General features: G+C 40.2%; 1 protein-coding gene across 1 annotated transcript; it reads right to left on the bottom strand.

The window, feature by feature from the left end:
- Positions 1-1,980: 1,980 nt before the first annotated feature.
- On the bottom strand, positions 1,981-13,545 carry nr2e1 (nuclear receptor subfamily 2, group E, member 1). Its single transcript, XM_029676496.2, has 9 exons — positions 12,989-13,545; positions 10,199-10,344; positions 8,113-8,200; positions 7,610-7,845; positions 7,065-7,211; positions 6,737-6,833; positions 6,414-6,563; positions 5,900-6,008; positions 1,981-2,787 (listed from the first exon to the last, which is right to left on the bottom strand). The coding sequence occupies exons 1-9, from the start codon at positions 13,044-13,046 to the stop codon at positions 2,625-2,627; spliced, it is 1,194 nt and encodes a 397-aa protein (XP_029532356.1). The 5' UTR covers positions 13,047-13,545; the 3' UTR covers positions 1,981-2,624.
- Positions 13,546-14,300: the final 755 nt, after the last annotated feature.

The following is a 14,300-nucleotide window of genomic DNA, read 5'->3' as shown; positions in this document are numbered from 1 at the left end:
TCAGTGTGGCATAGGGATAACTCAATGAATATTTGGGACACCTATAATTCAATATCATTTATTCTTCTAATATATTTCAGGACAACTCTCACAAAATTATTACTCCCACTTTGTACAACAGAGAAAAAATATTTACAGCCAACAGCAAAATTCAAAAATCCAAGTGCTGAATATTTTTTTCCAGTGTTAGTGTCTAACTTCACAAAGTAATCATTTTTAATTCTTCCCCACACACTGACACACCAACACAAACAGGTGACATTTCACTCAGCCTTGAACATAGAACCCTGCTCATTACAATTACTTGTTTTATTTCTAAATTTGAGAGCTTAAAACAGCTTTTGTCAAGTCCTCAGGGCCAGTTATATACACACAGTACCAGTCAAGTTTCAATACCTTATCCAAGGGTTTTTCTTTATATTCACTATTTTCTACATTGTAGAATAATAGTGAAGACATGGAATCATGTCGTAACCAATTTTTTTTAATCAAAATATATTTTATATCCTTCAAAGTAGCCACCCTTTACCTTGGTGACAGCTTTGCACACTCTTGGCATTCTCTCAACCAGCTTCATGAGGAATGCTTTTCCAACGGTCTTGGCGGAGTTCCCACATATGCTGAGCGCTTGTTGGCTGCTTTTCCTTCACTCTGCGGTCCAACTCATCCCAAACCATCTCAATTGGGTTGAGTATTTGTGGAGGCCAGGTCATCTGATGCAGCATTCCATCACTCTCCTTTTTGGTAAAATAGCCCTTATACAGCCTGGAGGTGTGTTGGGTCATTGTCCTGATGAAAAACTAATTATAGTCCCACTAAGTGCAAACCAGTTCGGGTGGTGTATTGTTGCAGAATGCTGTGGTAGCCATGCTGGTTAAGTGTGCCTTGCAATCTAAATAAATCACTGACAGTATCACCAGCAAAGCACCATCACACCACCTCCTCCATGCTTCACGGTGGGAACCACACATGCGGAGAACATGGTTGGAACCAAAAATCTCAAATTTGGACAGATTTCCACCAGTCTATGGTCCATTGCTTGTGTTTCTTGGCTCAAGCAAGTATCTTCTTATTATTGGTGTCCATTAGTAGTGGTTTCTTTGCAGCAATTCGACCACGAAGGCCTGATTCACGGTCTCTGAACAGTTGATGTTTTGATGTGTCTGTTACTTGAACTCTGAAGCATTTATTTGGGCTGCAATTTATGAGGCTGGTAACTCGATTGAACTTATCCTCTGCACCAGAGGTAACTCTGAGTCTTCCTTTCCTGTTGCAGTCCTCATGAGAGCCAGTTTCATCATGGCGCTTGATGTTTTTTTGTGACTTTCAAATTTCTTGACATTTTCCAAATTGACTGGCCATGTCTTAAAGTAATGATGGACTGTCGTTTCTCTTTGCTTATTTGAGCTGTTCTTGCCATAATATGGACTTGGTCTTTTACCAAATAGGGCTATCTTCTATATACCATCCCTACCTTGTCACAACACAACTGATTGGCTCAAACTCATTAAGGAGACCAATTCCACAAATTAACTTTTAATAAGGCACACCTGTTAATTGAAATGCATTCCAGGGGACTACCTCATTAAGCTGGTTGAGCGAATGCCAAGAGTGTGCAAAGCTGTCAAGGCAAAGGGTAGCTACTTTGAATCATCTCAAATATAAAATATATTTTGATTTTAACACTTTTTTGGTTACTACATGATTCCATAGTTTTGATGTCTTCACTATTATTCTACAATGTAGAAACTAGTAAAAAATAAAGAAAAAACCTTGAATGAGTAGGTGTGTACAAACTTTTGACTGGTACTGTATATAGTTTTCCCCTATCAGGGAGTAATAAATGCATAGAAATATAATTAATAGAACAGACTAATCATATACTTGAATGGGGACTCCCGTTCTATTAATTATATTTCTATACATTTAATCCTATCCGATAGGCGAAATCCAGATAGATTTTTTTTTTATGAAAATGGGCCCTGATCGGCTCTTTCCTCTCAATCCTCTGAGTGTATGGGATCATCACACGAGCTTGTAGAGAACAGTCGGTGTTGTCCCATCTTGAGGAGGTGGTGCCTCCTCTTCGGCAGTTGTGACGCTCCACGGCCTTTGGTTTCAGCACTGGGTCAAGTGCAACCCATATCACATTTGACCGTGGCTCGAGTTGCGAGTAATCTTTTTTGGTTTCTTCCATTCACTCAGATTGAACGATGCAATAAAAGATTGAAAGGGCATTTGTTGTGAAGCTCATTGGTCTTAGAGACACTCAAAAACATCTCCACATTTTTATAGGTTCATCAATTATGGACAGCTCATTCCACTGTTAAAGTCTTTACAATTGAAGATTATCCTTATTTTGTAAAAACCAGAGATTGCAGTATTTTGTGAAATTGTAACCTACTTAAATTGGCTAAGCAATTCTATTAGGGAAATTACATCCTCAAAACGTAAGCCTAACCCAAAGATGATTGTTCTACTTGGTAAAATCAAGCTTTTTTTTACTGTCTTCAATATGCATGTAATTTACAAATTACTCCGTTCTTAAAGTTCAACTTGCCATGCGCCCATTAGAACATTTGTGTCTGAGCATTTGCAGACACTCAGAAGCAGGGGAAATAAACTCATATATCGCTTGATTTGTACATATCAGACAGGAGCCTTGTGATGGGCACATTCCCGATGGTCTTCTTGAAAAATACTTCCTCTATGGTGGACGGGCTGACTGACCGCAGAGCTGGAAGAAGCAGAAGCAGCTTCCCAAAGCGGCAGGGCTGAGTTGGATATCTACAATAACAAAAACAAGAAAGATGCAATTATTTCCTTGTCTTTAAATTCCATTTGTGACTGTTTTCTAATTGCACAGTGACTCCCTGAACATTTTGCTTGTATATAACTGTTTATATGAATTGACCAAGTACCCAGCAAACGGAACAGCTTAAGGACATTAGGCAACGTTCCCATTAGGTCCCTTTTAGGGTTTCGGCAAGATGTTTTCGCACTGATGTTCTTTGAACATTATAGGAACATCAAAACATTACGTTAACCTCGGGACCATAAGATGACGTTCAGTACAGGTCCTGGTTTGGTCGCGCTATAACGTTATAATGAAGTATTTTGATGACCAGGAAGCGTTAGAAATAGGTTCCTATTTGGTTTTGACAGAACATCATCCTCTGGACATTCAATAACTACAAGGGAATGTTTCAGACAGGTCCTGGATTATTACAGACAAAACGTTACAATAAGGTCGCAGCATGATCGTTAAGGTACATTACAAAAAGGTCCCCAGGTTGCTCCAATGGGACATTATATCCAGGACATTCAGTAAACTCAAGGGGACATCCAGTACAGATCCTGGTCTGCTACCAACAGAAGGTTACAATAAATTATTTTAATGATCATTAGAGAACGTCCCCGTTTGGCTCTGACAGGAGGTCCTCATGACATTCAATGACCACACAGGGATGTTTCATACAGGTGTTAGTTTGCTTAGGCAAGACATTGTGTCATGGTCCCCAATAAGGGTCTTTCTAGTTCCTACCCCCTTAGTTGTGGGGATCGAGATGTAATCAAGTATGTTTTTAGGATGCTCTCATAGAGCTGGGCGATATGGACAAAAAGTTATATCACAATTACTTTCCATTAGTGCCAGATGTCTAGACTAAATTTTATTCACCTGAGATTGTATTATTCAATAAATAAGTTGGCTAGTTCATCTAACATTTCCAAAGAATGCCACCTGTCAAATTGGGATTCAGAATGATCCGATTTCTTTAGGGCTCTAAAGTGATTAACATATTTTTTGTTCATATTGACCTAGGCTAGCCTATATGCTACAAAATGCACCACCTGAGGAAGTGGGAACTGAAAACACATTAACTAGCTAACTCTAAATATTATATTTTTGCTCAACAGATATCTCTTTTGTGCATATTGGCCTAAGCTATAGGCCTATGCTACACTACCTGAGGAAGTGGGAACTCAAAACATATTAGCTAGATTGCTAACTGTAAATGTGATTGTGTTGCAAGTTAGCGTTGATTGTTGATTAATCTATCAGTAAATGTAATGTCCTACAAAAACGTTCCGGCTATAGGCCTAGGCTACTTGATGTGTTCATTGTGAATGGGGGCGCTATACGCTCCGCAGGTGCATCATCCCTAAACCTTATTAGCCTACATACTCAGTTGTAAAGTGGTGCCATTTGCTCAAGATTGAGAGTTGATCAAATAAATATTATACTGATACAAAGCTGAATTTATGCCTTCTGGGAATGTTACAAATTTCAAACGTTATGAGCGGAGTTGGAAAGATAGATGTCAGAAGAATTGCAGTGCAAATGTTATTTTCATTTGTCTGTCTGTATATTTCCAGACCTGACATATGAAGGTGCAGTGAGATACCCAATGGGTTGGACAATACTCTTCTCATCAAGTATCTTTTAAAAAGTAAATCAATCCTTCGTTGTTCAGGTAATGGAAAGTTCAAATGCTTTATTATCTAAAGATTTTAAGAGCATGGGCGATGGAGAGAAACAAAATAATGCAGTTTGAGGCCATGTGGCAGAAAGTGATAAGGGCATGGGGATAGGGGTGGGGCTAGTGGGTCTGGGCAGGTGTGATGTAGTGATGTAGCTTGTCACAATTAGCACTGAGCGATTAGTGCTTTTTGAGGTCGGTTCGGGTTTAAAAAAGTAACGATTTTGGTTTCGATTATTTTTTCAACATTAAATGCACTATGCATTATGTGGGTTGAATGCTGTATCAACACAGAATAAAACAATGAATAAAAGTCCCATGACGGTAGTGACTGTCCATTACTGCTTATCATCAGTTATTCACATTACTTTACTCAAATAAAATATCTAAGTTGTTGTGTATATTACATTTGTTATATTTGATGACTTTATTCTTTCAATCCAACTCATCTCGTCTCTATAGAGCTACTGTCTATGCTGTCACTATTTTAGTAGTTCTTCGAATTAAATAAAGCATACTTTTATGACTACTGAATACCAACTATCAATCACTTAGATCATGTATTTTCAGGTGGAGATAACTAGTAAAGAAACTGTTCTCTATGTATCCCCTCTTACGCACATTCTGTGTCTTACTTGTAGCAGGCGTAAAAGAAACACAGAAGGGACAAGTTAAACCGCTCAATGGATTATGGTCATTGTAGTTAATTATAACGTTTTCTGTGCTAAACTATGTAGAGCATTGGCGTGTTGGAAACTACAACTCCCTACTACATCACATAGTTCGGGCATTTGATCTGATTTATCTCCTGAGAAACTGTAGAGCAATGTGCGCATTGAGCTCACAGAAATGGACGAAATGGTATTCAAATAATTGAACCGATGTCTGTCAATTAGTTGTTTAAAAAACAAAAAATAACTAGCATTTAACAAAAATGACTGACATTGGGATGGTAGGTAGCCTAGTGATTAGAGCGTTTGACTAGGAACCGAAAGGTTGCAAGTTCGAATCGCCGGGCTGACAAGGTAAAAATTTGTCGTTCTGCCACTGAATAAGGAAGTTCCTTGGCCGTAATCGAAAATAAGAATGTATTCTTAACTGACTTGCCTACTTAAAAAAAGAAACATTTCGGTTAATGCACCTCTCTTAATGCACTAGACAAAACCTCCACGGGACCATGGCATTAGGCGACCATTTCGTAACGTTCTGGGGATGTTCTAACAACTCATTTTTGTTTGCAGGGTAGCCTATCTTGCTGTGCATAATAGCCTACTGTACAGAAATATGCCCATATTGGCTGGCCACTTGTGTGCCAAGTATTTTGGTATAGTGAACAAATAGCTTAAATATACAAGTGTCTGCATACCTGTTAAGAAATAAATCATTTCTAAACTGTTAGTTTTTATCAAATGTCTCACCTGGTGTGTATGTAACTGTTTAGGGTGAGCTGTGCCTCATCCTGTAGTGCAGCGATGGCACTGGCGTTGCGAAAACTCCTCAACTCTGACCCGCCATGCGTTGGCACAGCTTGAAGGGAAAAGGCACAGACAATATGGTTACTGACTGCCATTATATTCACATGTATCTGACAAATGCATGGTCAAAGTACTTCAGACATCTGCATTGAAATGTTTAAAAAACACATCTATTTTGTTTTTGGCATTAACATCCTTGGCTATTATTTTTTTTTTCTAAACTATTGGTGACCTTGCAGGGACAATTCCATTTCAATTCAGAAAGTAAACCAAATTCCAATTCCACATTTTTCTTATTAAAAAGCATGGAATATAGTTGCAATTGGGAATTGGAATTTCAATTAATTGCTGAATTGACTGCAATTGAAATTAAATTAACCCCAACCCTGCCTTCTTGTGATTTTAGTGAGGATAATTTATTTTAATATAATTTTTTATGACGCCCTCTTCAACTCACCAGCTTTGAACGTGACGATGCACTTCAAACAGGCGAACTCGGTTGCGTCCAGACGCAGCTGTCTGAAGCGAGTAACGACCTCCTGCAGGGCTTGTATTTCTGAGATTATGTTATTCAACCGCTGGGACTCTGTGTTGTCTGTGTTCATACCTTTAAATAAATGGAATGGAGAATCTGTCTCTATTTTCGCTTTCCTTCCAACGCCACATTTAAATCCCATGGAATCGAAACGAAAATAATCTAAACGTTACATGATAGTAAGTAGCCTAAATGTAATCGGTTAAGTAGAGTTAACCTGTTGATTGGTCATATGGGTTACATACCGGAAACAGCGAGCAGGGTGTTGGAGTCCACCGGAATGGCCCACTGCGCTATGCCCAGAACAAACAGTTCCCTCCAGGCGTCCTCCAACAGGATCAACTGTAAAACAGATTACAAACCTCAGTCAGCGCCGCACAATGAGCACGCCTAATATACTTCCAAGAAAATATTGATAGAGAATTAAGGTTTGAACACATTAGTTATATTATTTGATTACTGTACTTAGGCCTATGCAATTGCAACTTTTATTTTTGGAAAGGGATAGCCTAATAATGTAATTTATTGGCTAATATCTATCCTATAATATCCATACTGAATATAGTGGCTTACCTGGTCAGGTAAGGGGAGCGTGGAGAAGGCGGGAACGCTCTTGGCCCACTTGATGCTCATGAAGAGCAGGCGCGCAGCTGACTCACACACGGACTCCGTAGCGACCTCGTAGAGGTACATGGGCGTGCCGCTGACCTCGTGAGGGTACTGCAATGCAAGAGGTCAATATAAACAAATAGGGCCTCGGGGTTCCATTTGAATAAAATAATGTGCTATAGGACTAATAAATATCGTGATCAAATGCATCGGTGCCACATTTGTGACTAATATGTGTGTATCTCATAAAACAAAGCACCAACACTAGATTAAACTGTGGGTCTAATTATAAACTCATGTTGCCTGCGTTGGATGGAGGTGAAAATATGAATTACATATTGTGTGACTCGAAGCTGCTGAATCGGGACCGGAATGTCAACTTCTAAACCTCTTAAAAGTTGAGAAAGAAGCACGTTGTGTTTTTCCAAAGTGCTTGTTTGTACTCATTGACTCATTGGGCACATAGCGCAGCTCCGTGAGTGAAGGGTGAGCCGAGGACAGGGGCTTACCTTCGGGGTGGGCTGGGCAAGTCCAACGATGGACTGCCTCTCCGGCGTGCTGGCTACGGTGCTCATTTCCAAGTTATGTGGCTCCAATTGCGTGACCGTAGTGAAAAACGGCGGCCCCGGTAGGCTCGAGCCCGGGAAGTGGGTCGATGAACCGTTCACCTCTTTGTGCCCCCGGAAATATAGGGCGACCTGCTTGCGTATGGTGGAAGTCCTGGGACCCCTCTCGTGCTGAACGGCTGTTAAATTGGAGAGCAGGGACAATACTCTTTAGTCAACTAGACCTACTCGTCTGTGAATGCCTTATTTATCAAAGTTCTTATTTTGTTCAAAGCTCGGTGAGGTAAAAGGCTTTGCCTCTTATGAGAATGTTATGAATACGTCCTCTGTTTACCCCGCTCTCAGCTGATTACGTTAAATACACTTTTCCATCCGATTTGATCGCCTCAAACCGAAATGTCACTGCCGGCGTGTAGCCAAAATAATAATTAAATTAAGCCTATTACCGTCTTTATTCATGTTCACGTCAAGACACTTTTTCAAACGGCACGCTCGGCATTGGTTTCTGTGCGTTTTGTCCACGGGGCATCCTCCCTATAATGGAAACGAGAGAGTGAGAGAGAGGGTGTGAGAGAGAGAGAGAGAGAGAGAGAGAGAGAGAAGTTAAATGTAATTGCTCTGGGCCTCGTTTCCCTGTTGGGATGTAAATTAACCATTACGATGATCGTAGCCTACCAGTTGTATCGTTGTTTACGATGCAACTTTTTAAGCAAGTAGAGAGAACTTTCGCTAATTGCGTCGTTCAACCATGTGTCGAAACTGATAGGATCTAAAGAAAAGCAACGCTGCTCTCGGATCAGCCTTCTCTACTCAAATCTTACTTAAACATTATAATTATTCCACAATACCGACGACGGATCGGCTCCTAGACTAGAGAGATATTACCATCTATGTCTGAAAATATTGAAGCGGCGTATTAATGCTTACCCAATAATAATGCATCTTGTCACACATCATGAAACAAAAATTACAGACAGTAGCCTAGTCGCAAAAAAACGGAGTATGATTTAAATATTATTTAAATATATAGGCCCATGTTGCCTATTTATATTTTAATGCCGTGATCTCTGATTTCACTTGAAGCATCGTTTTATCTTTCATTTGTTTGCAAAAATTGCAAGTACTTTGGCAACTTTGTATTTATAGTCAACTTTGTTCTGAATTTATCGGCGGTCACAGTCAGACAGACTTGATTCTATGTTTAGCGGAGATCCTCTGTAGATAAAGTGATGCGGAAGGGCAAAAAACATCTAATGCTGCTCTATGAGTGGTCTGGATCACTCGTAGATTTGGGAATATTTTTAAGAGCAACGTTACTAACGAAGACTCTGGAAAACAGATCGGCTGTTGAAGATACATAGTGAGATTTTTTAAAACTTTATTTAACTAGGCAAGTCAGTTAAGAACAAATTCTTTTTTTTAATAATGGGCCTCAGAACAGTGGATTAACTGCCTTGTTTAGGGGCAGAACTACAGATTTTTACCTTGTCAGGTCGGGGATTCGACCTTGCAACTTTACGGTTTCGAGTCCAGCGCTTTAACAACTAGGATACCTGCCCTGCCCCCCCCCCCCCCCCCCCAACGATGTTCTTAACACTATGAAGGCTCTGGCACAGTGAGTGAATGACACGCTGTGTTTGAGGGAGAAGCGAATGGCTGTTAAAGGCCCAGTGCAGTCAAAAACGTGATTTTCATGTGTTTTATATATATTTCCACGGCATGCAACCGGTTGGATAATACTGTGAAATTGTGAAAACTATGATAATGCCCTTTTACTATAAGAGCTTGAAAATCGTATTGTTTTGGTGGGATGGAGTTTTGGCCTGCCTGGTGATATCACCAGCCAGTAAATTAGTTAATAGACTAAGAGAGTTCCAAATAGCTAGTTTCCCCTCCCCACTCAGACCACTCACAGACAGTCCTAGCAAATTCTTGCTTGATGATTTGCTATTTCCTCACAGGCTGTTTTTGTTTCTTTTTGACAATTTTAATTGAACAAAATCGCAGTAAGGTACTTAATTGTTACCCAGAAATGATTTGATTTTGAGATAAAAAACGGCTGCATTGGACCTTTAAACAGTTATTTTCCTGGGACGCCATTCTACAGGTGAAGGATGTGTTATTATCACAGCTATTGACTCGATCCCCCGCGGCTCAGCAGCAGTCTCATCTCCGAGGATAAGTAGGGCTATTCCGCCCACTGTTGGCTAAATCCTCGGGTTAGTGTCATTACATTAGATTGGATTACACCTGATACATTAAAGCAGGACTGTGCTTAGCGCCAGTCAATGGCCTTGGGTGGCGATGCAATTAGGCCCTGTCGTGCCCTGGGTGGCTGGCCGCTCACAGAGACAGGTTTTAGGAGAGATTTAACCCTGGAGACTCAAGACTGGCCGATAAAGACGCAACATGACCGTGCGTAAAATGCCCAATGTTTGCGTCATGTTTGGATACATTTAGGATAAAGTCCCCACCTGCACTTGAAATAGGTTTAACATTAAATTGGAAAAACACTGTAGTTAGGCCTATTACCTGAGAACCTGATTTACAGACGTATGTCCTGTTTCTGCGGATGCTCCTCTTGAAGAAGCCAGAGCAGCCGTCACACGCGTACACGCCATAGTGTTTCCCAGAGCTCCGGTCCCCACACACTTTACACGGGATATCCAAGATACGACCTGGAAAGAATAAATACAAATTAATGAATTTATATTTGTTTATTTGGAAAGCTAATGTACGTTGTTCCTTAAGATCAAGATTCAGCAAGGTGTTTTGCACTTGGAAAGAGCACCCATCTGAATAAATTCTGCATCCAAACACATGCCCTGTACCCCTCCTCCTCATCACCCCTCCCTCCCTTTTAACGAAGGAGGACAAAACAAAACACACAGTAACGTGACAACAGACAGTGTACAGTGTCTTCATACACCGCCCGGCCATGGGAATGCACCCGCAAGTTTCTTGTGAGTTCGGTTGTGGGAAGCGTCATATCTGAGGTCTCTAAAGACAATTCCAGGGGGCACACAATGGAGACATTAGGGAAAGTGTTAACTTAATGATTTTCCCCATTGAACCTCGTCTGACTGCCCCGATCTCTACAAGCTGCCAACTCCCCCTCATAATGGGACTCGACAGCTGCTTTATCCCGCAGGTCTGTAGGCCTGCGGATTAGGGAGTGACACGGCACAGGGAATAATGCGCACCAACTCGTTTCACCAACTCAAATGAAGTGTATGTAAATCGACCCCGGAGTAAATGAAAAAACGTGATTTCTGTAAAGATTTTTTATTCAAATCTATTTAAAAGAAGTATATTTGTATGTATATGAGGGAGTCTTTTTTATATAGGGAATAGAAGGCTATGTAATTACACTGACGTTTCGCCACCTGCTCATTGATTCACCATGCAGTGACCCGTCAAAAAGGGTAGCATGGGAATTCGGATACGACCCCATAACGACAGAGCATCAAAAACAATCGACTTCGGCGAGGAGTTGGGACTTCAACACACCAATTATGCAAAGAGTACCAAAGAAGTCGTTGGCAATTAAATTTCTATATCACGTGGTTTTATAAAGGGTTGAAAATCCAAGATGCATTTCAAAGATTTTGAGAAAATATTTGGTGCCATGGCCAGGCTTACAACAAAAACAAATAAATTGGCCTAAGTTAATCAAAACTATTCGTTTAAAATAAATAACTGTATAAACCGTCGAAACAATCAATAAACGTTGGGCGATAGCCTAACTGCGCCTCTGAAAAGTTTATATGCCAAGAAGTAGGCGTATAGGCATCACATAAGGAATGAATCCAGTATCGCAATGTCCTCGTTAGACAATTATAATTACGGACTAATAACGGGGACATTTCCCATAAAGCTGTTGGAGGAAAATTTTATTAAATAAAAATGACGTTTGATTTTGGTGTGTGGGGGAACACGTCGGTAACTTCTCTCAATAGGGGTTCCAGTCGTCGCCATTGTGTGCCGTAATTGCTTAAAGATATATGGCATATTCCATTACCGTAATTACCATCAACCCCAAAACCTGCTGAAAGAAGTTAGACTGAGTTTTACTAACTGAGAGAAATGTTTTTGTGACCACCCACAATGTGTGCAATGAACTTGGAGGAAAGAAGGCAATATTAGGCTACAACAATTGTGAATTATTCTAATTTAAAAGCTGTATGAAAGTGAATACTTGTAGATTGCTTTCTGAGATTTGCCAAGGCCTATGAGACTAGGCCAAAATAGCAACCAACAAGGCATTGGTTAAAAAAATAATAACCTATATGCGTTATAGGCATATTTCGTTTGGACGTAATGCAGTTTAGCAACACTTAACACAATAACAAACAAAACAATACATGCATTAAGCTAGAGAATATAGAATATAGGCTAATTGTTGTTGTCTCATTATTCCAGTTATTTGCACACACATGTAAACATTCCTTATAATTTCCCGAAATCCAGAACTTTAATGTTTTCTTTAATTTATGATGTACAAAGTCCCATAAAGTCCTGCAAATTTTTCAACCATAGAACATAATTAATTTTAACAAAATGCAAGGGCAATTATTTGTGTATGCCATTTAAAAATCAGTATGGTAAAAAATATTTGTCATGTCAAACACACACACACACACACACACACACACACACACACACACACACACACACACACACATATTGACAAATAGACATAATCAACACAACTGTTTATCAAGAAATGAGCATTTGGGCTATCATGCCAATACTAGCCCATTGGCCCGTTGGCCTACCTCCATATAGTTGGTGTCTCTTTCACGTACATTTTCGTCATCGTTTTGATAGTTTGGGTGTTTCGCACAAAATTTCAGGAACATTTAGTCCTACATGTTTTACCTTTACTAATCTTTTTAGAAATAAACATCGCAAAACAAGCAGAAATATGCCGTGTTGTTTTTATGAGAGAATGATGCCGTACTTATCAACAACAAATTAAACTGGAAGAAGCATAGCCCTACAGCGCTCAATTTAGTTGTATTCATGGATTGGCTAGGCCCTGTACCATTCCTATGAAATACATTGTAACATTAAAATAACATTTTTTTAAGTAGGCCTAAGAACATGCACAATTATTGTACAAAACCGGGCTACCAGTTGTATCGTACCGCAACTCCAAGGTAAACGCAAATTGTCGATGACTTCATTTCGCAATGTTTCAACGCCTTTCACATAATATCCTATTACTTTTCGATTCATACATGCTTGCATTATCACAATGATAAATACCTTACTAACCAATTATAGTTTAAGAAGAAAGATAAACTTTAGTATGCTTACTTGATTTAACATTCAGAATATCCAAACACCCACTTGTTGAACCAGCGGGTTTGCTCATCGTGGACACTGTCGGTTATTTTCTATTTTCAGAATCAAAATCCTCTGTCTGTGCAAAAGCATCAGCTGAACGATATCAAAACATTAAATCTACCGTTTTCGCTGAAACCAATAGATTTATGTAAAGTCCTGACTCCTGAGTCGGCCAACTGTATATTTTCCAAGGATTATAAAATTCCAGCTATCAAGATGGATTTTGGAGTATCTGCAAGTATTGGACGTTGAGTTTCACAAAGTCCTGGCTGTGTGGACAGCAGCGCGACAGTCGGATAGAGAGCCGTCTACACCATGCGAGAGGCAACGACTCCTCGGGTGCGCAGAGCGCAACAAGGCGCACAAAGTTGGGTAGAAAACTGCCGTAGCGGCGCACCAAAACAGACGGACTGTCTACCAAGCGAGTCCAGAAACCACCGAACACAAATAGTCTAAACCAACAAAAAACAATGCTCTTCTTAACTGATAAACAACGACTGGTAAAATAATGCTTGTTCAAACCCGAAGCAGAGGTGACTTTCTGCTGTGAGTCGTTAGATGAAAGCTTAGTAATATTTATGAGAAGTGTCAGAGAAGGCGGAGGGTGGAGAACTCCACTTCCTTCACCCACTTAGCTTGTCCCTGCTTTCTACTCCCAACTCTTGTGTGCCAGGATGACGTCACCCGACTCAGGCGGCTCGCTCTGAGGCAAGTGAAGTAAGAGTTCCGAAGGCTCGCGCAGAGGTTGTAACTGGGAGTGGAAAGAAAACACCGCGTTGTAGATTTATGTGAATTAATAAGAGGTGTTGTGCATGGCTGTTGAACGATTCTCTCTACATCTCTCTACATTCTATCTGATTTCTGCGTCTCTGGTGTGTTAATAGACATGTATCAATAGGTGCAACTTTCCCTTTATAGGCTACTTAACATATGTATAAATTGTTTGATAGGTTTGGTTAAATTGAGCTGCTTTTGTCAACTCCACATAGCCTTATCCAAGTGTTCTTTGGGTAGAGTTTGAGCACAATTGAATGTGCACCTGTTGAGTTTATGAATGTACAAGTGTGTTGTTACTAGAGCGTCTGCTAAATGACTTAAATGTAAATGTAAATGTACTAGTATTGCCTAAAACGAATGTCGATCGATTATCATTGAGAGAGAGTCAACGGTAGACGGTTTGGGCATCCCCCTCATCTACCAGGGCTGTGTGACAGACAGAGACAGCGGTTCCCATCGCCCTTTGGTAGTTGGGAACGAAGCAGGGGTTCTGGGTCGGGGATGC

The sequence above is a fragment of the Oncorhynchus nerka genome, linkage group LG13 (assembly GCF_034236695.1).
Source record: "Oncorhynchus nerka isolate Pitt River linkage group LG13, Oner_Uvic_2.0, whole genome shotgun sequence".
NCBI lineage: Eukaryota > Metazoa > Chordata > Actinopteri > Salmoniformes > Salmonidae > Oncorhynchus > Oncorhynchus nerka.
Note: the sequence above shows the minus strand (reverse complement) of the source record. Positions and strands in the feature narration are given on the sequence as shown.

Excerpts from the sequence above, each read along its gene's own strand:
- nr2e1 (XM_029676496.2), bottom strand. The coding sequence starts at position 13,046 with ATGAGCAAACCCGCTGGTTCAACAAGTGGGTGTTTGGATATTCTGAAT. Across the intron at positions 6,564-6,736 it reads CACCCTGCTCGCTGTTTCCG|GTATGAACACAGACAACACA; the intron begins GTATGTAACCCA and ends ATTTATTTAAAG. Across the intron at positions 6,009-6,413 it reads CATCGTCACGTTCAAAGCTG|CTGTGCCAACGCATGGCGGG; the intron begins GTGAGTTGAAGA and ends TTTCCCTTCAAG.